The 24,422-nt window shown below is 52.4% G+C and overlaps 1 protein-coding gene across 5 annotated transcripts; it reads left to right on the top strand.

The window, feature by feature from the left end:
• Positions 1-1,980: 1,980 nt before the first annotated feature.
• Positions 1,981-23,151, top strand: TSPAN16 (tetraspanin 16). 5 transcript variants are annotated; one of them, XM_067560381.1, is made up of 10 exons: positions 11,108-11,120; positions 11,987-12,890; positions 12,997-13,166; positions 14,610-14,717; positions 15,295-15,492; positions 16,166-16,240; positions 17,385-17,492; positions 18,858-19,010; positions 19,554-19,637; positions 22,712-23,151. In XM_067560381.1, exons 4-10 carry the CDS (start codon positions 14,649-14,651, stop codon positions 22,757-22,759), a joined length of 735 nt encoding a protein of 244 aa, XP_067416482.1. In that variant the 5' UTR covers positions 11,108-11,120; positions 11,987-12,890; positions 12,997-13,166; positions 14,610-14,648; the 3' UTR covers positions 22,760-23,151. The 5 variants fall into 5 exon arrangements, with proteins under 5 accessions (XP_067416483.1, XP_067416484.1, XP_067416482.1 ...); XM_067560380.1 differs by having other exon boundaries at positions 11,987-13,166; XM_067560382.1 differs by lacking the exons at positions 11,108-11,120; positions 14,610-14,717; positions 15,295-15,492; ... (3 more) ...; positions 19,554-19,637; positions 22,712-23,151 and adding exons at positions 1,981-2,138; positions 6,271-6,337; positions 6,579-6,785; ... (2 more) ...; positions 10,217-10,354; positions 11,001-11,084 and having other exon boundaries at positions 11,987-13,049.
• Positions 23,152-24,422: the final 1,271 nt, after the last annotated feature.

The following is a 24,422-nucleotide window of genomic DNA, read 5'->3' as shown; positions in this document are numbered from 1 at the left end:
CCTGGTATCCCGTCTCCGAAGGATCCCAGCAGAGGCAGTGACGGGAAAAGTTCTTCCGGGATCCCGCTCAGTTCCAGGTGGATTTAAACCCTGGTGCCGGCGGATTCTCTAGCCAAACTCACAGTTCCTGTCAAACTTCGGGTTTTTTTGTTTTTTTTTTCTCAATCTTGAAATTAGATCTACTCACATCGGGCCAGAACCTGAGCTGGTGTCAATCACCCCGGCCCGACAGATTGACACCAGCTGAGTATCCGGCCCCGTAATGATTTGCAGTGCTGAATGTGGGCCCCTACTTCTCTTGACTGTAGGATGTTGGCAGCTGACGCCAGAGACATTTACTGGGCCGTCCCGCGGGTCCTGAACTCTAGCTCGCCGATCCCAGCCGGCCAGTCAGCTGCTGGGAAATGGGCTGGGCTCTGCTCTGGGAATGGAGATGGCTGTTGGGTTGCCAGGCACAGACAGGGCCTGTAACCAAGCCAGGGCAAGGCGCAAAGGGGGCGGGGATGGTCCCAGGGTAACACTCAGTGCGCTGGGTTAGACAGAGGCTCCCCGCTGACCTCCGCGGGGGCACTGGCTTTCCAATGCGCCGGCACGGCCGGGCGCGAACACGGAGACACGTCGCCCTCTAGTGATGCTTTGCAGAGCAGCCATATGACCCAGAGGGGTGCGTTTGCCAGCCGTGGTGTGAGATTTTCCATCGCTCCAGTGAGCTCCTCGGCCCCACGTCAGTCCCGCAGGAGCTGTGCAGTCACTGGTAGCTGCAGAGGCCTCTGTCCTCCTCAGGTCAATGTTCAAAGGCTTGTCGGAGCTGTGTGTCCCATCTCTGGGAGAGCCAGTACCAGGTGCTCCAAGACACCCTGCTGCAGAGATGGGATATCCAGCTGCGGGGGACACTCCTTCCTGACCGTTCCCGGCCAAAGTTCCGCTCAGGTCCTGAGGCATGAGGCTTTATAACCTTTCCTAACGCATTTCGTCACAGTTCTGACTCTGACCGTTCTCGTTAAACCAAGAGCCCAGAGGATGCAAGAGAACTCAGGACAGGACGGCGACAGCATTACAGGCAGGTTCAGGGGCCAGATCCGCAACCGGGGCGAATCAGTCTTGCTCCAGATCAGTCAATAGAACTGCTCTGATTCACACCAGGCCAGGATCCGGCCCCAGAAACTACAGTGATGCATGTTGACAATAGATAGATGGATGGATGGATGAGTGGGTGGGTGGGTGGATAGATAGATGGGGTGCCGGGGATGGACGGATGGATAGATAGATAGATAGATAGATAGATAGATAGGTAAGTAGGTGGATGGATGGATGGATGGATCGATAGGTAGATAGGTAGGTAGATGGATAGATAGATCTGAAGAAGAGCTCTGTGTAGCTCGAAAGCTTGTCTCTTTCACCAGCAGAAGTTGGTCCAATAAAAGGTCCTCACCCCCTTTAGACAGACGGACTCTTTGACTGCACTGAAAGGAAATTCAGGCTCTTTGACAGATCTCCAAATGAGCAATCCCACAATCATTAGTCACCTTTTTTAAATTACCACCTTAACCGCTCTGGGCCTCAGTTTCCCCATCCGTACAGCAGGGCTAATAATCCTTTCTCCCACCTTTGGCCTGTTCAGACTGTGAGCTCTTCAGAGCAGGGCCTGGCTCTCACTCTGTCTGTGCAGCTCCCGGCACAATGTGGGTCCTGATCTCAGCCAGGTCCTAGCGGTGCTACCGTCACCCAGATGATAATAGGTGGGGTCTTCCAAAGCACCTCACCCCAAGTCCCATTGATCCAGAATAACCTCCCCTGAATGCCTGCGCTCCTCACGGGCTCAGCTGGCAGACGTGGGGCTGGGCCCAGAGCCACACGGGCGTCCTCTCTGCCCTCGGCTTGGGAAGCAAGGAGTTAAAGCTGTGAGTGTACAAGCCAGTTGCTTGTATTCCCCTCCCCTTGCCGGGCTGGGAGTTCAGGCAGGATCAGGTGGGGTGTGAGATGAAGTCCCAGGAGCAGGTACAAATACAGCACAGAGAGCAGCGATTAAACCACTGAGTAGCAGCTCCCGGTTGTGTAGCGGGTGGGCAGCCACACCCCGTGGAAAGGACACGCACAGACATACACACCCGCAAACTTCCCAGACACCCCACCAAGAGGTAAGAGCTTTTTGCATGTCTAATTCTGTGTGAATAGCTGCATTTCTTTTGCTTTTATAGCCACGGGGGCCAGGTCCTCAGCTGACACAAATCTGCGTCAGTCTAGGGAATTCTGGCACCCGTCTGACACCAGCCGAGGATTTGGCCCCGGGACATTCAGGCCTGTTGCAAAAGTGCAACTCGCAAAATCCGGGCTGGGACGCTGCCGCTTTGCACAGCCCACCTGGCTTGGATTGGGACAGCGTGACCGAGAAGGGTGTAAATGGCCTCGGCTCAGCGGGGCCGCGGGGGCTGATGTTACTTCATTTCTCTCCTTGTCTTCGGGCTGAAGAGCGTGGTAGGGTCCAAACACGCCCGAGGGGGCCTGCCGGCTGTTTTCCCTGCCACTCCCTGACCCGCGAGGGAAGCGGGTGCCCAGTGCCAGCCTCCCACTGGTGTGAATCTGGAGTTGCTCCGTGGATGCCAGCAGGTTCTCATGGGTGAGAAGCTGGCAGAGAGGGGAAATCAGGCCCCCTACTGCGACTGGCGAGGAGGACAGAGTCCAGATGTCCAAGTCTGTGCTCTCATTTACGCCGGCATAACAAGGGCCTGTCCTCAGGGGTTTCTAACCCTCCCCCGTTCATTCCACTCCAAGCGGGCACCATCTGTTAGCGCTAATGGCAGGAAGGCACACCAGTGCCAGGCGCTCTGCAAACCCACTGAGTCCCGATCCATCCCCCGGGGGAGTGAGGGAGGCCTTGGACCCAATGGGCCAGATCCGCAGCTGGCGTCAGACAAGCGTCACTCCATTGACTTCAACGCAGCCGCTTTGCCCCAGCTGAGGTCCTGGCCAGTCGTGTTGAGATCCAGCGCGTTGGACACATCAGACCCTCTCCAGCTCGGTTTTTCCCACCCTGCTTTTTATCCCCAAGGCGGGTGGATGGAAGGAGGGTTCTCGTCACTCTGGGATCTCCTGTGCCCCGGCTGCACCCTCCTCCCAGTGCAACCGTGATCTGACCTGGCTTTCCATCAAGGCCACAACCCTCCGGCGGGCTTCTGAACCGTAACCGAAGCCAAATGTGTGTTTGTGTGTGCACGCGGATGTGTGGATGTTTGCATGCGTGCACACAAAGCCAGCCCTTCGTACACACCGCGTTGTGATCAACAGAGGGGCCAGTGTTTTGGGGAGGGACATGTGGGGCAGGAGAGCGAAGGGTGAAACTGCAACGTCGGCAGGAGATTTCCTGCAAACCTGACATCTGACCCAGCTTGCTAACAGGCTGGGTCTCCATATTCTGCTGCCCTGCATGTGCACTTCCCGTCCGTCACACAGCCCTGCCTGTGCTCCTCAATCCCAACCCACAGCCCCCTGCTATTCCAGTGCTAGGTTCTCCACACGCAGCTCTGCTGAGGTCCCTGCTGTCCGCAGAGGCAAGAGACTCCGGAACGCCAGGGTCTCAGCAACGGCCACTCGCTAGGTGCTAACACGAAGCCCGTGGGTGCGAGAACATCAGAGAAGGGTCGGGAGCTTTCGATTCTGAATCAGGTCTATGGGGGTTCCTTGGCCAGCATGAAAAAAATCACGGGTACCCCTTTAAAGAACCCCAAGGGCAAGAGACACGGCACACATGGGGTCAAATTGCTTACCTCTGCCCCACCTCCCATCGCTTTACCTGCCCCATGCCAAGGTGGTGGTCAGTGATTTTTTCAGAAGCTGCCGCTCCGGTGTATTTTATTTTCATCACCGGAGGTGCTGATCGGGTTTCTCTCACTGCGGATAATGGATTTATCCTCCTCCACACGCCCTCTCCGTGAGGGAGGGAAGGCCTCCATTTCACAGGTGGGGAAACTGAGGCACGGGGAAGGCGTGACTTGCCCACGGGACTGCGCCTGCTTTGAAGCCAGGTCTCGTGAGCAGAGCGCTGGGCTCCCCCTGCGTACAGCGCTTCAGCGCCAGCACCCGCTATTGCAATCCCCAGGACCCACGTGGCTCTGCCCATGTCCCTCAACCCTGACCCGCAGCCCCCTGCAATCCCAGCCTTCCAAGGGGGAGGCTGCCTTTAGCACACACCAGGAACCCCCAGGATAGAGGGGTGCAGGTGGTTCCCAGCCCATTCGCTGCTGCTAGGCAACGGCTTCAGCTGCAGGGAAAACAATGGCCCAGACTGAGCCGGGAGAGGATGCTCCAGGGGCGGCCGGAGGGAGCAGCAGTGCGGGGAGGAGCCTGTACTTCTAGGGCTGCCGGGCTAGGTGGGCCCTGCTCCTGTCTGACCTGACCAGGCCTTCCAGGAAGCCGGGCTGTGGATTGATATTGGATGCCATCAGTCTGCAAGCTCAATGCATCCTGACGCGCCCCCCCCCCCCCCCGCATTCCCTTGCACATGGGCTGTCAAACTGGGCTGGGGTGGCACGACTCGCAAGAGGGGCCAGGGGATTGTGGAGCATCTTCTGGGCTAGATGGGAGGCGAGTCCCCGCACGGAAAGACTGAGGACCACTGACCTAGCAGCAGATTCACTGAGACGTGTCATCCGGAGCTCTAACCACCCCCTTCTCCCGGCTCACAATCTTGCTTAGCCAGTCCCAGCGGCCTCTTTTAGAGCTTGCACGGTTCAGGGGAGGCACCACCTGGGAACCCAGCCAGCTACTGAAGCAGCCAGGCGCTACAGAGCAAAGGTCCTTGCCAGCCACAGCACGGAGCACCCGTGACTTGCACCCAGGGCCAGGGAGCCGTGGCGGAAGGAGAGGCCTAGGCAGTGCAAGACAGAACTAGACCCCCCCGGCTGGCAGCCGAAGCTGGATGAATTCAGACTGGAAAGAAGGGGCAGATTTTTAATAGGGCGAGAGGAAATAACCATTGGGCCAGGGCCGGGGCAGATTCCCCGTCACTTGCTATCCCACCCTCAGTGCTTTACAAAGGGTTAACACATGACGAACCAACGTCCTGAGCGTAGGACACACGTGAGCGGCGTGTGTGGGCTGTGCTCGGAGTCCCAGGTTCCAAGGACCATTCTGATGGGCTAATCCGACTCCCGGGTAACGCAGGCCACGGGAATTCCCTCGATCCATCCCCGTTTGAACTGCAGCAGGCTTTAGACACACCCCCCCCGTCGTGATTTCAGAATCGCCAGCGATTCGAATCCACCCCCACCCGGGGGAAGCTGTTCCAATGGTTAATTTACGCTCACCGTCCAAAATCTGCACCTTATTTCCTGTCAGAATTGGTCTAGCTTCAACTTCCAGCCATTGGCTCTTGTTAGACCTCTGACTGCTAGACCGAAGAGCCCGTTATCCAATGTTTGTTCCCATGTAGGCACTCATAGACTGGGATCAAGCCACCCCTTCCCCGCCTCTGTGTTCAGCTAAACAGAGCAAGCTCTTCGAGTCTCTGGCTATCAGGTCATAAGGCCCTCGGGGGAGATGTTCTAGGCAGTGGTAAGCCCTGGTTAAAGCAGTATCAGTTGTTTGACCGTTGATTAACTCCTTATGAAAACATCTAACGCCCATGGATTCATCCTTTGTTGATGCCTTTTAAAGGGAAGCTTCGTATAAGGTGGGAGCTATTCTGCACCCTGGCTTGGAGGAAAAGTTATTTAATATCAGCATCTGCAGTGCCGCGAGCCCTGAATGTTCAAAAATCGCAACAGCAACCCTTCAAAACCGTGAGGGTTTGTTTTTAACAAATCAGTTTGGGAGGGTCTGTTTCTTTGCCTTCGTTTTTTTGAGCCTTGGGGTTCACATTCGTGAGCTTTTCTCTGCAACCGGGAGAGCTAGAAAGTTGCTTTTTCCCCCTTTGAATAAAAGCTGCGATGCTCACACAATCACCTGTCTCTAGCTGCCGCGGCTTTCAGAAAAACACCAAATATAGTGAGCGCTGACAACACTGGAAAAAACCACATCCTCTGTCCCCGGCGCGATGTCTGTCTCACCCCACTGATCACACTTATTATCTCAGCCAGCTCGTACAAGCCTGGACCTGAGGAGGCTTTGAGGGGTGAGAGCTATGACCTTATTTATTGTGCATATTAAGTAGTGCCTAGAAACTCACACGGAGGTCAGGGGGTCGCCCCGTAGGGCCGGGCATTGCACAGACCCCCAACCGAGCGGGGCCAGGCCAAATCCGTCTTTATCGCTCCCCTTCTCCTCTCCGTGTAGGCGCTGGGAGATGGGCTGCTTCTCATTCCTGAAGATGATGATGTTTGTGTTCAACGGCATTATATTTGTGAGTAGGCAAAGCCCCGGCGGATGGGGGCGGGCGGGCGGGCAGCTGGCAGGCTGGGGGCGCTGAGCCAGCCTGGGAGGGGAGGAGACGCCCCTGCAGGCAGGGGGTAATCCTGGAAGTTGCAGTGCAGCTAGAGAAAGGAGCCTTGCAAAGAATGGGGCCCTCGAGGGTCCTTTCCCACGGCGTGGAACGAAGGGAGGCCACGTGCTGCTCACCAGCCTCTCTACTCTTTCTCCCCCAGCTGGGCGGGCTGGCCGTGCTGGGCATCGGCATCTGGGTGAAAGTGGACGGAGGCTCCTTCGTGCAGATCCTGGGGGCTGCCGCACCCCAGCTGATGCAGCTGGTCAACGTGGGGTACCTGTGCATCGCCATCGGCGCCTTCTTGCTGCTCATGGGCTTCCTGGGCTGCTGCGGGGCGGCGAAGGAGAGCAAGTGCATGCTGCTGCTGGTAGGGGCCGCAGTGGGATAAAGCACTGAGCTGGGATCCAGGACTCTCTGTGACCTCAGGCCAGCCACCTCCCCTCTGTGCCTCATATTCCCCAGTAGGCAAAGGGGATCACAGCCGGACCTGCCTTTGTGTAGTGTTTAAGTGCCCCCTGCTAGAGGGACAGGTGAGGGGGTCGGCTAGGACGTGGGACATTTTGTTTCAAATTCTGGCTTTGCCACAGACTCCCTGAGCGACCTCGGGCACGGCGCCACTCTGTGCCTCAGTTTCCCCTCCAGAAAGCGGGGCTGCCGGTCGCAGCAACTTCTGCGACAGTGGTTCCATGTTGAACCTCTGTCGGGATCCGGGGCGACGGTGGGCAGGAGCAGTGGCGGGAGCTTGGGAGCCAGGGACCGAAGCCCAGGGTCGGAGCCAGAGACCAAGTTGAAAATCAGGCCAAGGATCACTGTCAGGATCGGCGCTGGCGGGCCGGGGGGCTGACCAGGGGTCAGGTAGAACCGACATCAGTACTGGGAGTTCAGAGGCTGAGAAGCAGCGCAGTCACAGCAGCTGGCCACGCAGTTACCCTCTGGAGGCTTCCTGGGACGCCCACGGGTTTATATAGGATCAACGAGCCAATCAGGGATTGCTGGAACAACGGTCGGCTGAGACAGGCCGTCCCACAGCGTGCATCCTCCGTGAACTGTGGCTCGCCAGGAGCAGGCAGGTTATGGCAGCGTGGGAGGTTGGTGGCTGATCGCTCTGCAGGCCTAGGTTTGATATTTCCCACAAGCTGAGTTTTCCATTTTGTCAATCGGCTCAGCCACACCCCTGCTATCTCCCCAGGTAGGGAGGTGGGAACATTTCCCTCTACAGACTTTTTTCAGTGGAAATGGCTTTTCGACAAAATTCCCACTGTCGTTGGAAATTTTCGGGTTGGAAAACCAGGGATGGGGGAGGAATTGTTTTTTCAGCAATCAGCATTTGGTTGCTTTTAAATTGAGAAGTTTCAGCTTTTAACAGACATTTTGGGGGCGGGAGGTGGTTTTGGACGAAACGCTGATGTGTTTCTAGGGAACATTTGATGAAAATGTACAAAATTTTGTCAAAATTTTCCAGTGGAAAAATATAATTTCCCAGCAAGCTCTGAGCTCAGACTCTTCTAAGAACACCCAGATGTCGATATCTCTGTAGCTAACATAACCCACATTAACACCATGTGACTCGTCTTCCAAAGCACAGGACTGGTGGTGAGGGGAGACGTCAACGACCCAAACATCTGTTGGGAAAATAACATGGCAGGGCACAGATTATCCAACACCTGTCAGGGAAGGTCTAGATAATGCTTGGGCCTGCCATGAGTGCAGGGGACTGGGCTAGATGACTTCGTGAGGTCCCTGTCAGCCCAACGATTCTATGATTGCCTCCCCTAGGAAGTAGAAGCCAGATTTACAAAGGTATTCTAGGTACCCAAAGCAGCACATTCATAGATGCTAAAGCCAGAAGGGACCATTATGATCATCTACTCTGACCTCCTGTATAGCACAGGCTGTCCAACTTGCCTGCATTCATTCCTGTTTGAGCACGTGTGCCTTATTTCTAGCCCGAACTAATCTAGCTGTGATGTCTGGCTGCTGGATCGTGTTAGACCTTTGTCTGCTAGATTGAAGAGTCCTTTCATAAAACAGGTGCTCAGTGGAGTTTTAGAAGTGCTTAAGTGAGTTAGGTGCCTAATTCCCAATGACTCTGCGTCTTTAGGTACCTAAATACCTAGGTCCAGTCGTTAGCCATGTAAATACATTTCTGACGGCGACTGTCTGTGAGCTAACACACCTGGTCCTGTACGTAGCAGCATCTCATGCCTGGAGACCCTTTTCTCCAGCCCTTGGGGATGACTCCTGCGATGGGGAAAGTCTCTGTGCCAGCACAGGCTGCTTTTGATCTGTCTTGCTCTGTTTCCAGTTCTTTGTCATTATCCTGATTCTCTTCATCGCTGAGGTTGCAGGGGCCGTGGTAGTCCTCGCTTTCTCTTCAGTGGTAAGTTAAAGGCTGGGCTTTGAGAACGTAAGAGCTGCCATACTGGGTCAGACCATGGTCCATCCGGTCCAGTATCCTGTCTCCACCAGTGGTCTGTACCAGAGCGTCAGGGGAGTGTACAGTACAGGGCAGTTATGGAGTGAGCCACCCCTGTCTTCCACTCCCAGCTTCTGGTGCTCAGAGTCAAAGGCCCAACGGCAGGGTGGTGTTTGACTGATCTCCTCCGCCCTTCCCAATAGAAACGAGGGGGATTCTGTTAAGAGAGGTGGGAAGTCATGTGGACACAACAAGGAAATGGGAATCAGGACTCCTGGGTTCTCACCTGCAGTACCCCGGGGGCCCCTGGTCTAGGCTGGCCTCCCCAGATGTTGCTAGCGTCTAAATAACGCCTATCTGCATTCACTGAGCCTGCGTGTGCAACAGACTGTTCAGTTCAGTGGCTGAATTGAAAATGTTTTAAAACATTGTTTTGGGTTGACCCCAAACATTTTTTTTTCCCTTGCCAAAATGAAAAAACTGGGGGGAGGGGGGACAGGAGAAATTGTTTTGAGTTGAAGGCAACATTTTGTTTAGTTTTTGGGTGGCATTTTTTAAATCATTTTTGGGTGTGTTTAGTTAGATCTGACTGGGGGGGGAGGGGGCTGACTTTGGGGGGGTGAGAATTTCCCCTCCCCCTTTTTTGGCCAAAACAATGCAGTGAATTCAACCCAAAACTGCATTTTTCAAAACTAAAATTGCCCCGCTTCAACCCTAATGACGTTTCCTGGGTTCGACATTTAAAATCCCCGTCTTGCAACACGAGATCAAGGAGACGCTAAATGGACATGAAAGGAGGCAACCTCACAATTGATTGAGGGAAATATTTTTTCACCCAACAAGCCCTTCACCTGTGGAACTTGCTACCACTGGATGATGCCCAGGCTGAGTGAAGTTCAGAGAGGGGTTAGATGATGACACGCATCCTAGCAGTTGAGTTATGATGGTTAATGCAAACAAAGACACGGAGATGCCAATCTGTGCGTGTCTCTGGGTTCCAGGCTGATATATTTGTTGAGCACCTGAAAAGCTGGGCTGTGAAGAACTTAAAAGAGGATTATGGGCGGCAGGATGACATGACTGTAATTTGGGACACAACCATGAAGGAGGTGAGCAGCGGGGCACCTGCAAGGGACAGATTCAGCCATCTGAGGCATGGGGGGATTCCCCCAGCCGTGGGGTGGGAAATCTGCATGCTGGAAGGCCACGATTCAGCAAAGCACATTAGCACACGTCTCCAAGGGGACTTGAGCCCATGCCTGAAGTTAAGTGCCAGCATCGGCAGCTCTTGCATCACTCCTAGGGGTGTGGCTGGGGGTCTTTCATGCTCTGGATAATCTAAACTGGCTGTTGCTGTAAACCAACTGGTGTTCTCGTTCTAGCTGAAGTGCTGTGGCTTCAACAGCTACCAGGATTTCAACAACTCCTACTTCCACCAGACTCACGGGCAGACTTATCCTGCAGGTTGTTGCCTGCCCAAGGACGAGTGCCTGGCATTCGAGCTGGACACCACCAGGCAGGTAACCGTGGCCTTGGAGGGAAATGAAAAGGAGCTTAGCAAGGGTGTTTGCCGTAGGAGACAGACCATGTGGTGCTAGGGCAGGTGGTGCTGCCACACATGGTCTTCCAAATTCCTCTTCCTTTTTAGCGTACCGAGCAAGTTTTTAGTCTTGGGAAGAAATCCTGTGTTCTTCGTTTTGGGCTAGCAAGGTTCTGGGTAGAGTTTGCTGTCTGCCTTGGGCTCTGATTAGTCAATTTGTGAAGCAGAGCTGCTCCCGGGGAAACTGGTTGGGTTGAGATTCCCAGAAGAAGGAATTGCCCTGCTCTTTGGCCACCTCTCTGAGTTCTCTTGCTGGTAGGTGCCGCATCTCCGCTAAGAGGATTTGCTGCTAGATCTGCTATGTCTGCATAGCTCTATCAGCCAACCCTGTCTACCACACACCTGGCCTGAGAAGAAACTTTCCCAGGGACAGGTTACGGAACCAACTCCCACTGGTTTACACCAAAGGAGAATCTGGCCCTAGGTTTGGTATTACAATCACGTCCACTGCTAACAAGCTGCTATGGGCCGTGGTGGGGAGAGACTCCCACTAGGGCCGAGATCAGAAGCCCCGGCCCCATGACCAGAACCCGCTGTGGCATCTGTGATTCTCTTTCCCATGCCAGGGCTGCCTGCCTGCGTTCCAGACCTTCCTGAGCAGAAACGGGAAGATTGTCGGAGGGGTGGCGCTAGGAATCTGTGTGCTGGAGGTACGCTTTATGCTTTCGGGGCACACTCGTGGTCCGGTGAGTATAGCACTGACCCAGGACTCATGAGGACGTCATTCTGTCCCTGGCTCTGCTACTGCCTTGCTGGGCAACTTCAGGCAAATCACCGCCCCGTTCCGTGCCTCAGTTTCCCCCATCTGTAAAACGGGGCTGGGGGGGGCAGTCGTCTTTCCTTGGATTGTGCCCGTGGCAACTTGGCTTGAAAGGCTTGGCCATGTCAGAGCTCAGGCGTGATGCTGAGAAGCCAGGGATACTGCAGCGTAGGACTGAGAGGCACTGGAATAGTTCTTCGGGGAAGAGAGTTTACCAGGCGTGAATGGCTGTAAGAGCTTGTGGGTCACTCCTGTGGGCTACGATTCGAGGGCTGGAGACCCTTGCAGCAAAAGACTCAAGGATGCGTCCACACAGCACGACGAGCTGTGACTCGGGTTCCAGCCCAAGTCCGGTCCGCTTCTGTCCAGGCACACGTCAGAGTGACTTCGGTCAGCAAGACGCACTCAGGGCCCAGGTCTGAGCCCAAGTCCTGCTGAGACTGGGGTGCAAGCCCTGCCCTCTGCAGTGCGGACGCAGCCCCAGCCACAGACCCGAGTCAGAAGGTCCGTGTAGCGCAGCGTGGACGCGTTAGCACGGCTGTGAGACCCCAGGTCTAGCCATCGGAAACCCAACGCGGAGTCTCAAACACGGGCTTGGAAACAGTCCACAGGGCCGGTTCCCTCAGAGCCAGGTTTACAGTGCGGTGTAGACAGGGGTAACTGGGCGACCTTCTCTGGCCTGTGTTGTACAGGAGGTCAGACTAGAAGATCTAATTGTCTGTTATGCCCTTAACATCTATGACTCTATGAACTCTTTGTAAATGTCACCTTCTTTGTTTCCCTGTTTCTTAGCTGGCAGCTATGGCCGTTGCCCTGGTCCTGTTCTGTCAGATCGGTTCGAACTCCTGAAAAACAAGATTTCCACCGGAGATACAAACTGTGTCTCCTGCCATCGGATCTCCCTGATGTTTACTGCGAGAGAAACCTAACTTTTTAAATCAATAGCTAATCAGAAATATTTCTTATTCATCTGTAATAGCCCCTAACGCACTGAGCAATCAGATGGGCACGACACCAGTGAGACTGGAGTGAAAATTAGGATAGTAGCTTTTCCACACTATTTTTTTTCGTACGTTTCAATGATAAATTGGTTCTGATTTTTTTTTCTTGTACGCTCAACAAGAAATTAGCTTAAAGGTGGCGGTCTAAACTTCTAAAAGTGGAGAATGAAACCAATAGGCCCCCTATCATGTGTTGTTATAGACCCTACCCAAAACGAGCTCTGACTGAGAATCATTTCTGTAGCTCTTATTAACACAACACTTCCTTTCATTTGTCACATGCTTTGAGCTATGACACAGTGAGCAATGCTGATGTTTTAACGTACTCTCATTGCATCTGAGTTGCAGAGAAAGGGGCAGGTCACCCTTTTCAGAGTGACTGATTCAGGCTCTCTGCAAACTCAGGCCAATCTCACTGCATTGCTTACTTCCCATTTTGAAGGTTCTCTTCATGGCCATAACAGCTAGAGACTGGCGTCCTCTCCCCCTTTTTAATGAAAGCAGAGACTTGGGGGAATAATTACGAATTCCATCCATCCCTCTGTCCTCACTCGAGCTTTAAACATGCCCAACAATCTGGGAAACATTAAATGATGCACTTTTACTGATGTAGCAGTAAACTTGAATCCTAATGAAATATTTTATGTCCCTTTTTTCCCCCTCATTGTGTGTGTTTGGAAAAGATCGAGTCGAAGGTGTGTAATTGGTTTTCTGCCCCCCCCCCTATAATATTTTTTCTGCCAGTGTCTTTTTATTCATATAAATTAAATATCCCTTATCTTTCTATGTGGAAATTCTTAGCCTGGCTATTGCGAGTTGCTGTTTGAAAGTGACGGGGTTCAGGAAAGAGCAAAGCTGGTTTTGGGGGGAAGAAATGAAGATTTCCCTTTGCTCAAACTCCTAAGGGCTTTGCACCGGTGTGAATCTCATCCTGCTAGAATTAAAGCGGCTGGTTAATTTCTGAAGGGAAGGTGCGTTTTTGGTGCCTGTTATGCATTGCTGTGCACCCCAAGGCTTGCTATACAAACAGTCCCTGCCCCTTAATAATCTAAACAGACAAAGGAAGGAGAACGATCTCCATTTTACAGATGGGGAAACTGAGGCACAGGGCAGGGACGTGACTTGTCCAAGGTCGCACTGGGGATCTGCGGCAGAGCCAGAAACAGAACCCATGTCACATGAGTCCCAGTCCCGCCCCTTAACTACAAGCCCCTCCTTCTTCATTTTGGGGGTCCTAGTCAACAAGAGATAGCCCCGCCCCACCTTGGATAACTCTGTTTGTAATACAGTGCTGGGAAACTGCAGACCCTACAGCGGTCCCAATCTATGTCCCTAGGGAGGAAGGAGGCAGTCGCTGCCGCATAGCGCAGCCTGCCCCCACCCCTTCCAACAGCCACCGGGTGACGGTTGGAACCCCCACAGGCAGCAGGCACCCGGTGAGCTGGAGCGCGGGGGCCCATCGGGCGCGGAGCCAGAGCCAAGGACACATGAGCCCCAGGTTTCATTGCAGGGCCCGGAGCCGGGCCGGCCAGGGCAGGATGCTCGGGGGAGCCAGCTCCGTGGGTTAACTCACGCTGCAGGCCCCTGAACTGGCTCTGGGTTGACTCCCTTAGCTCCAGGCTCGTGTGTTTCGATCCCAAGGCTGGGCGCTCATCAGGACACGCCACCCTGCAGGGCTGCCGGCACCTGGCCTATGCAGCGAAGGCCCCAGCCTGGGACACGGGGGTGGGCTGAAGCCCTTGACGCAGGGCTATAGAGAGATGGGAACGAATTTCACCCCCAGGGGAGTCCCAGCCAAAGCTAAGAGCGGCTGTGACGGGGAGTAAGCTCTCCCCTTCCCACAGCCCAAGAGCCATCGGGTCCATAGACTAAGGGCCACGACAGTCATCGACTATGGGAATCTCCCGGGCGGGGGTTGGATTTCCTCACTTCACGGAGACGCCGTCCCCCCAACTCGGTGACAATGGTCTAAGCGCAGCCATTGGTTGTTATTTACATGACGCGCTGGCTGGGGCCATATCGGGCCCGGTGCTGCACAGATGCGCAGTAACAGACTGTCCCTGCCCTGAAGAGCTTCCAGTCTAACGCAACAAAGGATTATCACCCCCATTTGAGATGGGGAAACTGAGGCGCAGGCAGATGACTTCATATGAGGGGTCTGTATCAGAGCCAGGGATCAAATTCAAATCTCCTGGTCCCCAGGCCAGCGTTACCCACCAGACAAACCTCCCTGCCTAGCATCAGCTTTTAAAGTATTTGCCCCTTCTTAAGTGAAGGCCTCCAACAAAACCTAGCAAGGTGTCGCGTTGCTAATGGGTGCAACATAAAACCAAGGTGGGCCTGGACCTTGCAAGAGGCCGGTCTTTGAAGCAGCAGGCCTCGGTTAAAATTTCTCTGCCGTCTCTTCAATCCAGAGTCTATTCTGCAAGCGGCTGTGCCGCCCGCTTCTCGCCATGGCTCCCCCGCGCAGTACCTATGCCACTCTGAAGACTGTAATGGTTTGCTTCAACACCGTTGTATTCGTGAGTCTGTGTTATCACACACACATTTATGTAGGTGCATTTTGGTGCCACCAGGGTCCCATTGTGCTAGGGGTGGCACGGCCCCTGCCCTGCCCTGAAGAGCTCATAGCCTAACCAGGCACTGGGTGGGAAGGGAAACTGAGGCACAGAGTGGGGAAGAAACTCGTTCAAGGTCACCCAACAGGTTTGGAGCAGAGCAAAGAATAAAACCAGCCAGTCCTGTGCCCAGCTGCCACGCCCAGCATTTAGGGGCTAGATCCTCCCCTGACGTGGCTTTCTGTTGACACTGATGGAGCTACGCAGATTTACATCCACGGCAGATCGGGCCCTGGGCATTCAGGTCCCGTGGCGGTCCACCTGACGTTCACGTCCACCCGACAGCAGAGAGGAACCACAGGTCGTGTCCTTCGTGGGCAGACCTGAGCGGGGAGGAGGGATTGGCCCCAGAACAGCGCAGAGGTGCTGGCTCTCACTAATGCTCAGGTGACGTGAATCGGGGGCATGGCCGCGGCCCTCGAGCCGCAGGGTCAGCGCCCACACCAGCCCGCGCACACGTCCGCATTCATTCTCTCCCCAGGTCGTCGGCTGTACCATGCTGGGGCTGGGCCTGTGGATTAAACTGGGAAGCGCCTCCTTTGTGCGGGTCCTGGGCGCTGCCTCGGTGTACTTCGCCCACGTCGGGTATTTCTGCATCGTGGTGGGCAGCATGGTGGCCGTGCTGGGGTTCATGGGCTGCTGGGGTGCGGTGAAAGAGAACAGATGCCTCCTGCTGACGGTGAGCACACGCAGCTGCCTTATGGCCGCCAGCTGGGGTGGAGTCCTGGACCGCACAAAACCCCCTCCTTGAGCGAAGGAGACAAGTGCCCCTTTACTATGCACCCACTGATGCAACTATGTGATTTGCCCCAGCTGGACATCTGATCCCCCCAGATTTGGCCCTAATCACAGTTTATGCTAAACTAAAGTGCTCTCACCTGGGTTCCCAAACTATTCTAGTCCATTCCTAGGGGGTGAAACTCACTTCTCTTCCAGGGGAGCATGATCTACATGCCACATAAGCCCTTTGGCAACTTAAGTGGTCCCCAGCCCTCCCTATTCTGGGGTGACCGACTGCGTGTGCTCTGCTGTCTACACAAGCGAACACGTTGTTTAAGAGAGAGAATCTAAGTCAGCAGCTCTCAAGACTCTTCTCTAGCAGGACACCCTCCCATTTAGCAATCCTCCCGACCCCTGTTCACCTTCATCCGGGAAGCCACAAGCCCTATGGTCTAAGTCCTTTTGCTGTTGTGTAAATTTGACTTTTGCGCCTCACTAATTAAACTTTGCAATGGCCTGCGCCTTCATCCCAGGCTCCGAATTAGCTGAAAGATTTTGGGACAGTGGAAAAGGCCTACCTTGTCTGTACTAACAGTGACCTACCAATTTCCTTTTACACCCCTCTTTTACAGTACTTCTTAACAATGCTGGTAATCTTTATCGCCGAAATTGCTGCAGCTGTCGTCATATACGCCTTCACTCCATTTGTGAGTATAAAGAATTCGCTTCTGATGTAGGACATTCTCATTCTCCTTGACCCGATTCAGGGCCCGATCCTACAACGCGTACTTTGGAATCGTGTCCTTTTTCCAAACGGGGGAAAATTTCAAAAGGGAAGTTAAATGCCCAACGTTTGTGAGCATCTTTGAAAATCCGGGACCTGTTTTTGAGCCGCATGAGACCCTAAACATCTTGTGCTGCCTCTTTCAAATCACGCCCACGCTGCACCAGAGCAAAACGAGTCAGAGTTTCCAAATCAACAGTTCACCCTTATAGCCAAGAAGGCTAATGGCACATTGGGCTGCATTAGTAGGAGCATTGCCAGCAGATGGAGGGAAGTGATTATTCCCCTCTATTCGGCATTGGTGAGGCCTCATTTGGAGTACTGTGTCCAGTTTTGGGCCCCCCGCTACAGAAAGGATATGGATAAATTGGAGAAAGTCCAGTGGAGGGCAACAAAAATGATGAGGGGGCTGAGGCACATGGATTATGAGGAGAGGCTGAAGGAACTGGGCTTGTTTAGTCTGCAGAAGAGAAGAGAGGGGGGATTTGACAGCAGCCTTTAACTACCTGAAAGAGGTTCCAGGGAGGATGGAGCTAGGCTGTTCTCAGTGGTGGCAGATGACAGAACAAGGAGCAACGGTCTCAAGTTGCAGTGGGCGAGGTCTAGGTTGGATATTAGGAAAAAGTTTTTCACTAGAAGGGTGATGAAGCACTGGAATGGGTTACTAGGGAGGTGGTGGAATCTCCATCCTTAGAGGTTTTTAAGCTGAGGCTTGACAAAGCCCTGGCTGGGATGATATAGCTGAGGTTAGTCTTGCTTTGAGCAGGGGGTTGGACTAGATGACCTCCTGAGGTCCCTGCCAACTCTAATATTCTATGATTCTATGATTAGTTTGGGGCTGGCAGGCAGCTGTGTCGCTGTCAGCGTTTATCAGACCATTGTGCCACTCCGCTGTCTCCAGGCTAGATCTTTAGCTGGTGTATCTCAGCCCCATTCTGCTGACCTCAGTGGAGCAATTCTGGTTTACCCCAGCTGAGGATGGGTCCCTGAAAACGCATGTCCACGCTGTGGCACCCGAAGAGAAAATATTTTCTTGCTTTCGACCCATTTCCTTTCCACATTTTAAGGCTCGCAGTATTGTCCTCGACAAATCGCTGTCTGCCCTGAAGAAGAAATACAGCGGCTATAAACATGACGACATCGTGTCCTACGGATGGAATGCATTCATGCTGAAGGTATGGGACCCTCTGCCCCAAACGCCTCGCGTTTCAAAGCCCTCCACACGTTGGTTCCCATGTACTTATTACACCGATTACGCTAGCTGTTATAGGCTCCGTTGTGCCTGGTGGTGCGCACACACGACAATCCCTGCCGTTAAGACGTGGTATGAGAGGAAGGGCAGCCTAGGGGGCACTAACCTAGCCTGTAGAAGACCCTCGTTCAATTCCCTTTTCTGCCATATACTCCCTGTGTGACCTTGGGCCAATCACCTGGCATCTCTGGGCATCAGGTCCGCGTCTGTACAATGGGTACAATGTTGGGAGGATAAACACCTCACTGCTTGTGAGACACCCAGATGGCAGTGATGGGGCCACGTGCGCACCTTAGGCAGATACAAGAATTTACTATCTAAATAGGCAGGACAGGAGAGCTGGAGGGTCGTTGTCTGCCCATCCTCCAACTAGGAAAAGAGGCCCAAAGAGAGTAAATGATTCATCCAAGGAGTCTGTAGCAGAGCTAGGAACTACTGAACCACCCGGCTGGCCTTCCTTGAATGCTAGCGCACCCCGAGGCTTTGGGCCAGCTCCTCCGTGTGACTAAGCCTGTCCAGGGAGTCAAGCCGAACACACGGGCTGAGGATCTCAGCTGTAGATTTTTGAAGCCAGAAGTTCCACAGAGTTTAGGGCTGAATGGGGTCACCAGTCTGAGCCCCGGGACAGCACAGGCCACTAAACTCCACCCAGTGACTTAGTTAGACCAAAGCGTCCTAATCCTCAGAGACTAAACTGCTGTGAGCTATGGGCAGAGAATAGGGGCCACCACTGCCTGAAGCCCCTGCCATGGCAGGGAATGGATTGGGTGAGACAAAACCCCTGCCCCAGCAGTGACCCACACCCCACACAGCAGAGGAAGGCAGAAAAAACCCCAGGTCCCTGCCAATCTGAGCTGGGTTTTCTTCCCAAGCCCAAATCTGGTGACCCAGATCATGTGAGCAAGATTCAGCCGGCTGGATTCTCTGTACCAGCTCAGAGCACTGGTTCCTCCTATCTGCTGTCCCATCTCCAGCTGTGGTTGATTTCTGATGCTTTGGAAGAAGGTGGAACACCCTCCCCCCCCCCTGCTCCCCACCTCAGAATACAAGATGGGATGATTTTGCTCATCTAGTCTGACCTGCAGAACACAGGCCTTAGAATTTCACCCAGCATTTACAACACAGGCATTTGATGGTTAAACATACTTCTCCTCTGTTAAATCACCATTTAAGCAAACAGGCATTGAGGAAATTCTGCCAGGATACAGCAGGCAAGGGGAGGTAGGAATGAGAAATTCAACATTCAAGACCCTGGCCTTTAACAAACCCTGTGGTGTGTCGTTTCTAGCTAAACTGCTGTGGGGTTCATAACTACACAGACTTTTCTGGCTCTGCCTTTCAAAAACGGACCAACTTGACTTATCCCAAAAGCTGCTGCAAAGATCCAGCGAGTTCGGCATGCAATGGACGTAACGTGAGCAGCGAGGTCATCAACCAGGAGGTAGCGGCCCAGTTTGGGGTTTGAAAATGAAATCGGCCTAAACTGACTGTTGGTTGGAGCTGGGTGGAGCAAGGGAATACACGTGGAAGGGGGGTGAATACTGCCCAGACATATCCCTGCACCCCCAGGGATCTCACAGCAGGATCATTGCCTGTGTGCTCTAAATTCAAAACCAGGAAGCACCTTGTACACCACTTAAGTGAAGGCTGTGGCGCCTAGTGGGCAAGCGACTCCCCGTGCCTCAGTTTCCCTTTCCGTAAAGCCTGGGGGATAATGAAGCAGACCTCTTTCGGGAAGTGCTTTGAGATCTATGGATTCAGGCACAGCCATAGGCCTGGGGCCCGTTAGCCACACAAGGGTTAATTCCACCCTCCACACCTCCCGCCCCTTGCGAAGGGAAGATACAATAGTTTGCCTAGCAAATGTACTGAACCCAGTGGGACTCCCCCGGAGGAAGGGCTGCCATTGCTTTTTCGAAGCAAACCCCCATATCACGATAGCTCTCGAAGCAGCCTGCACACCAGTGTGTTTTTAACTCTGCAGGGTTGCTTCCACAAGCTGGTCTCCTTGATCAAAGAGAAAAGCATGTTGCTGGGCGGAGTTGCCACTGGGGCCGCCATGCTGGAAGTGAGTTTAACCCAAGTTAGCCTGTCTTAAAGGGACGTCTTCACGTTTAATGCTCCAGTGACACGCAATTAGCCAGCTGTGCACAGATCGACCACGGGTACATACGGTGCCTGACAGAGTGACAGGGCCCTGATCTCAGTTAGATGCTGCGGGGTTATATGTGAATATAAGAACATAAGAATGGCCACACTGGGTCAGACCAATGGTCCATCTAGCCCAGCGTCCTGTCTCCGATAGTGGCTGGTGCAACGTGCGTCAGAGGGAATGAACAGGACAGGACAATCATCAGTGATCCATCCCTCCGCCAGTCCCAGCATCTGGCAGTCAGAGGTCTAGGGACACTGAGAGCACTGGGCTGCATCCCTGACCATCATGGCTAACAGGCATTGATGGACCTATTCTCCATCAATTTATCTCATTCTTTTTTTAACCCATTATACTTTTGCCCTTCACAACATCCTATGGCAACAAGTTCCACAAGCTGACTTACGTTGTGCAAAGAAGTACTTCCTCTTGCTTGTTTTAAACCTGCTGCCTATTCATTTCATTGGGCAACCCCTGGTTTGTGTTATGTGAAGGGTAAAAAACACTTCCCTATTTACTTTCTTCACACCAGTCATGATTTTGTAGACTTCTATAATATTCCCTCCTTAGTCATCTCTTTTCTAAGATGAACAGTGCTAGTCTTTCTAATGTCTTCTCATATGGAAGCTGTTCCATCCCCCTGATAATTTTTGTTCCCCTGCTCTGTACTTTTTCCAATTCTAATATATATTTGTTGAGAAGGGATGACCAGAACTGCATGCACTATTCCAGGTGTGGGTGAACCATGGATTTATACAGTGGCCTTATGATATTTATTGTCTTATTATCTAAAATTAGTTTTACCAGCCTGTAATTGCCAGGATCGCCTCCGGAGCCTTTTTTAAAAATCAGCATCACATTAGCTATCCTTCAGTCAACTGGTACAAAGGCTGACTTAAGCCATAGGTTACATATCACAGTTAGTAGTTCTGCAATTTCATATTTGAGTTCCTTCAGAACTCTTGGGTGATACCATCTGGTTCTGGTGACTTGTTACTGTTTAATTTATCAATTTGTTTCAAACCCTCCTCTGCTGACACCTCAGTCTGGCACAGTTCCTCAGATTTGTCACCTCAAAAGAATGGCTCAGGTGTGGGAATCTTCCTCACATGCTCTGCAGTGAAGACTGATGCAAAGAATTCACTTAGCTTCTCTGCAACAACCTTGTCTCCTGTGAATGCTCCTCTTTCTGTTTTTTTTTATTTTTTATTTAGGGCTTACATTTAGTTTGAGCCTCTATTGTGGTATTTTTTAAAAGTTTCCATGCAACTTGCAGGCATTTCCCTCTTGTGACTGTTGCTTTTAATTTCTGTTTAACTAGCTTCTTCATTTTTGTGTAGATGCCCTTTTTGAAGTTAAATGTTACTGTGATGACTTTCTTTGATATTTTCCCCCCTACGGGGATGTTAAATTTAATTACATTATGGTCACTATTATCAAGCCGTTCAGTTATATTCACCTCTTGGACCAGATCCTGTGCACCACTTAGGACTGAATCAAAAATTGCCTCTCCCCCTGTGAGTTCCAGGACTAGCTGCTCCAAGCAGCAGTCATTAATGGTGTCCAGAAATTTTCTCTCTGCATTCCATCCTGAGGTGACATGTTCCCAGTCAAATATGGGGATAGCTGAAATCCCCCATTATTTCTGCTTTTCTAGCCTCTCTAATCAACCTGAGCGTTTCACAATGATTATCACATCCTGGTCAGGTGGTCATTACTATATTCCTCCTGCTCTTATTATACAAGCATGATTCTGTTCGATTCATTTAAGATTTTTACTATATTTGACTCTATGCTTTCTTTCACATATAGTGCCACTCCCCCATTAGTACGACCTACCCTATCATTCCTGTATGTTTTGTACCCTGGTAGTACTATGTCCCATTGATTATCATCGCTCCACCAGGTCTCTCTAATGCCTGCTGTATCAATATCATCATTTAATACCAGCCTTTCAACTTCACACATCTCAGTATTTAGACTTCTTGCATTTGCATACAAACACTTATAATATTTGTCAGTATTTAGTTGTCTGCCTTCGTGTTATGTAACTGGGACTCTTTTTCATTTGACTGGTTCTCTTCAGTTCCAACCTATACCTTAACAACTTCTAGCCCAGTGGTTCCAACCCGTGGCCCGTGAGGGCTTTCAAAGTGGCCTGCCGCTCCTCTCCCACTGGCTGTTTAGGGAGCCACTGCCTAAGGACCCAGGTGGAGCACATTAAAAGACCGGTGCAAGCTCCTTGCTGCAGCCAAGGGGATGGGAGATCAGCGAGGAGGGAGGCAGCCTCCTCGCTGAACTCCTTCCATCTGGCTGCAGTGGGGGAAGAGGGGCTGCTGGCAGACTGATGGCCCTTCAGGGCTGTAAAAATGATATATGTGGCCCTCGAGCCAAAAAGGTTGGGAACCACGGTTCTAGCCTATCCTCTTTACTAGGGTATAGAGTATCCCCTTTAATAAATCCTCCCCTAAGTCATGTCTCTGTCCGAACCATGTGCTCCTCCACACCTGTTGGCTTTCACCCAGTCCTTAGTTTAAAAAGTCCTCTACAGCCTTTTTAATTTGACATGCCAGCCATCTGGTTCCAATTTAGTTTAGGTGGAGCCCGTCCTTCCTGTATAGGATCCTCCTTTCCCAAAAGGTTCCCCAGTTCCTAATAAACCTAAATCCCTCCTCCAAATACCATCATCTCATTCACTCATTGAGCCCCTACAGTTCTGCCTAATGGGCCCTGTACATGGAACTGGAAGCATTTCAGAGAATGCTACCATGGAGGTCCTGGACTTTAATCTCTTACCTAACAGCCTAAATTTGGCCTCCAGGACCTCTTTCCTACGTATCCCTAGGTCTTGTTACCTCCATATACCAAAAATGTATGTAGCGATGATCATGAACGTAGGTGCCAGTCTTTAGGCACCCAGGCTGGAAATTATTGGACATAATCCTTAGGAATTCTGTTCATTCTCTCTCTATTTTTCTCTCCCACTGCAGCTAGCAGCTATGGTGGTCTCCTTAATGCTATACGTTAAACTGAGATGACAACATTTGAAGGAACACAGCAGGAGGACTTAAGCAATTGTTCCATTTCCCAAACACCTGGAGTTTTGTTGCATCAGGGAGGGCACTGTGCTACATTCCTGCAAAGCTGAAATAATACCGAGCACTAGCGGTCCTGCCCCATGGCAGTCATTGGGACTTTGCCACGGACTGCCAGAGGAGCAGGCTCATTCATTTGTCCAGTTTTCAAGCTGCACGTTTAGAGACCAGAAAACGCTGGGAACCAGCTCAATATGCAGGATCAAAGTTTGTCCAGACCACTGAACACGGAAACCACTCTACACATCCTAGGTGCATAGTTATCAGTGACAAATGTTCTTAAATCTGTATTTTTTTTTATTCTCCATCCCCTTAGAGGAAAAATACCATTTAAACAAAGATAATAAACAATGGGAGACTGATCCTGGGATTTCTGTGTTTTTAAATGCGTCTCATCTTCCTAAAATACCGATCAAAGCTTGCTTACCTGTCTGAGTAGATATCAGGTTTTAATTCAGAACAGATCGGTCTCTTTTTGCCAGTGGACTGGAAAGGACTGAGATGGGGATATAGGCTTTCAGAGCACTGCCCATAAAAGGAGAGAGAACGGAGGATGTTGGGGTTAAGGCACAGGACCAGGGCTACGTTACATTAGGAATGCTTCACCAGAATACTACGCTGGCAAAGTGCTCCTCAGGCGGGCACAGCTATGCTAGCAAAGTGGTATTGCTTATTCCACACACCCCCCAACAGCAAAACGAGATATATCGGTATCACTGGCGTAGCTGCATGTACACTGGGGGCTTATGCCGGCACAACTGTCAGTCAGAGCTCCCACCTCCTCGCACCCTCACTGACCCGCCTATGCCAGCAGAGGTCTGTAGCATAGACCTGGCCTAGGGCTCCAGAGAACCATAGATTTTTAAGGCCCAAAGGGACCATTGTGATCATCTAGTCTGACCTCCTGCATAGCACAGGCCCGAGACCTGTCCCAAATGACTCCTGCATCCAGCCCACCACTGCTGGCTATGACAGAGGCCCAGTTACAGACAGCAAACGCCCCTTTCCTCACACCGGTGGGTCCTGCTAGATCTTCCGGTCCTCAGACCCCACTGCAAATAAAACACAAGCCCAGCCACAACTGCACACCCAGGGAAGGACACGCCCCAGGCTGTGGCGCAAGGAGGAAGGGCCAGAGGCCCCAGACAGAGGAGAGGTTATCATGGCCCTGGCAGACCAAACAGCAACCTTTGGCCAGAGGTCATGGCCTCAGGGGCAACCCCCGCAGAGACAGAGGTCATGACCTTGGGGGCAGAGGTCACAGCCTCAGCAGGACGACCACCACGGAGGAGAGGTCGGGGGGTGGGGTGGGGAAGTGGGGGCGGGGGAGAGCTAGAAATATCTGCCTTGGGTGGGGAGAAAAGGTCACAGCCCCAAAGCAGGGTCAGGAGGGCCCAGGCTCGGGGCAGGGGGCAAAGGTCACAGCCCCAGAAAAGGCAGCTGCCCATTGGATGAGACAAAGGTCAGAGGCCAGCTAATTAGCCCAGAGCACAAAGGTGAGCAGTCACGTGGTGCATGAGACCCACAAAGGATGATGGGAAAAATGCCCTCTGGGGGGGTTGACCCACCGGGGCAATATAAGCGGATAAAGCCTGGCTCACTTCCA

The sequence above is a fragment of the Emydura macquarii genome, unplaced genomic scaffold, assembly GCF_026122565.2.
Source record: "Emydura macquarii macquarii isolate MOO-44397 ecotype Brisbane River unplaced genomic scaffold, CSIRO-AGI_Emac_v2 contig_2292, whole genome shotgun sequence".
NCBI lineage: Eukaryota > Metazoa > Chordata > Testudines > Chelidae > Emydura > Emydura macquarii.
This window is presented reverse-complemented; position numbering and strand designations above follow the sequence as displayed.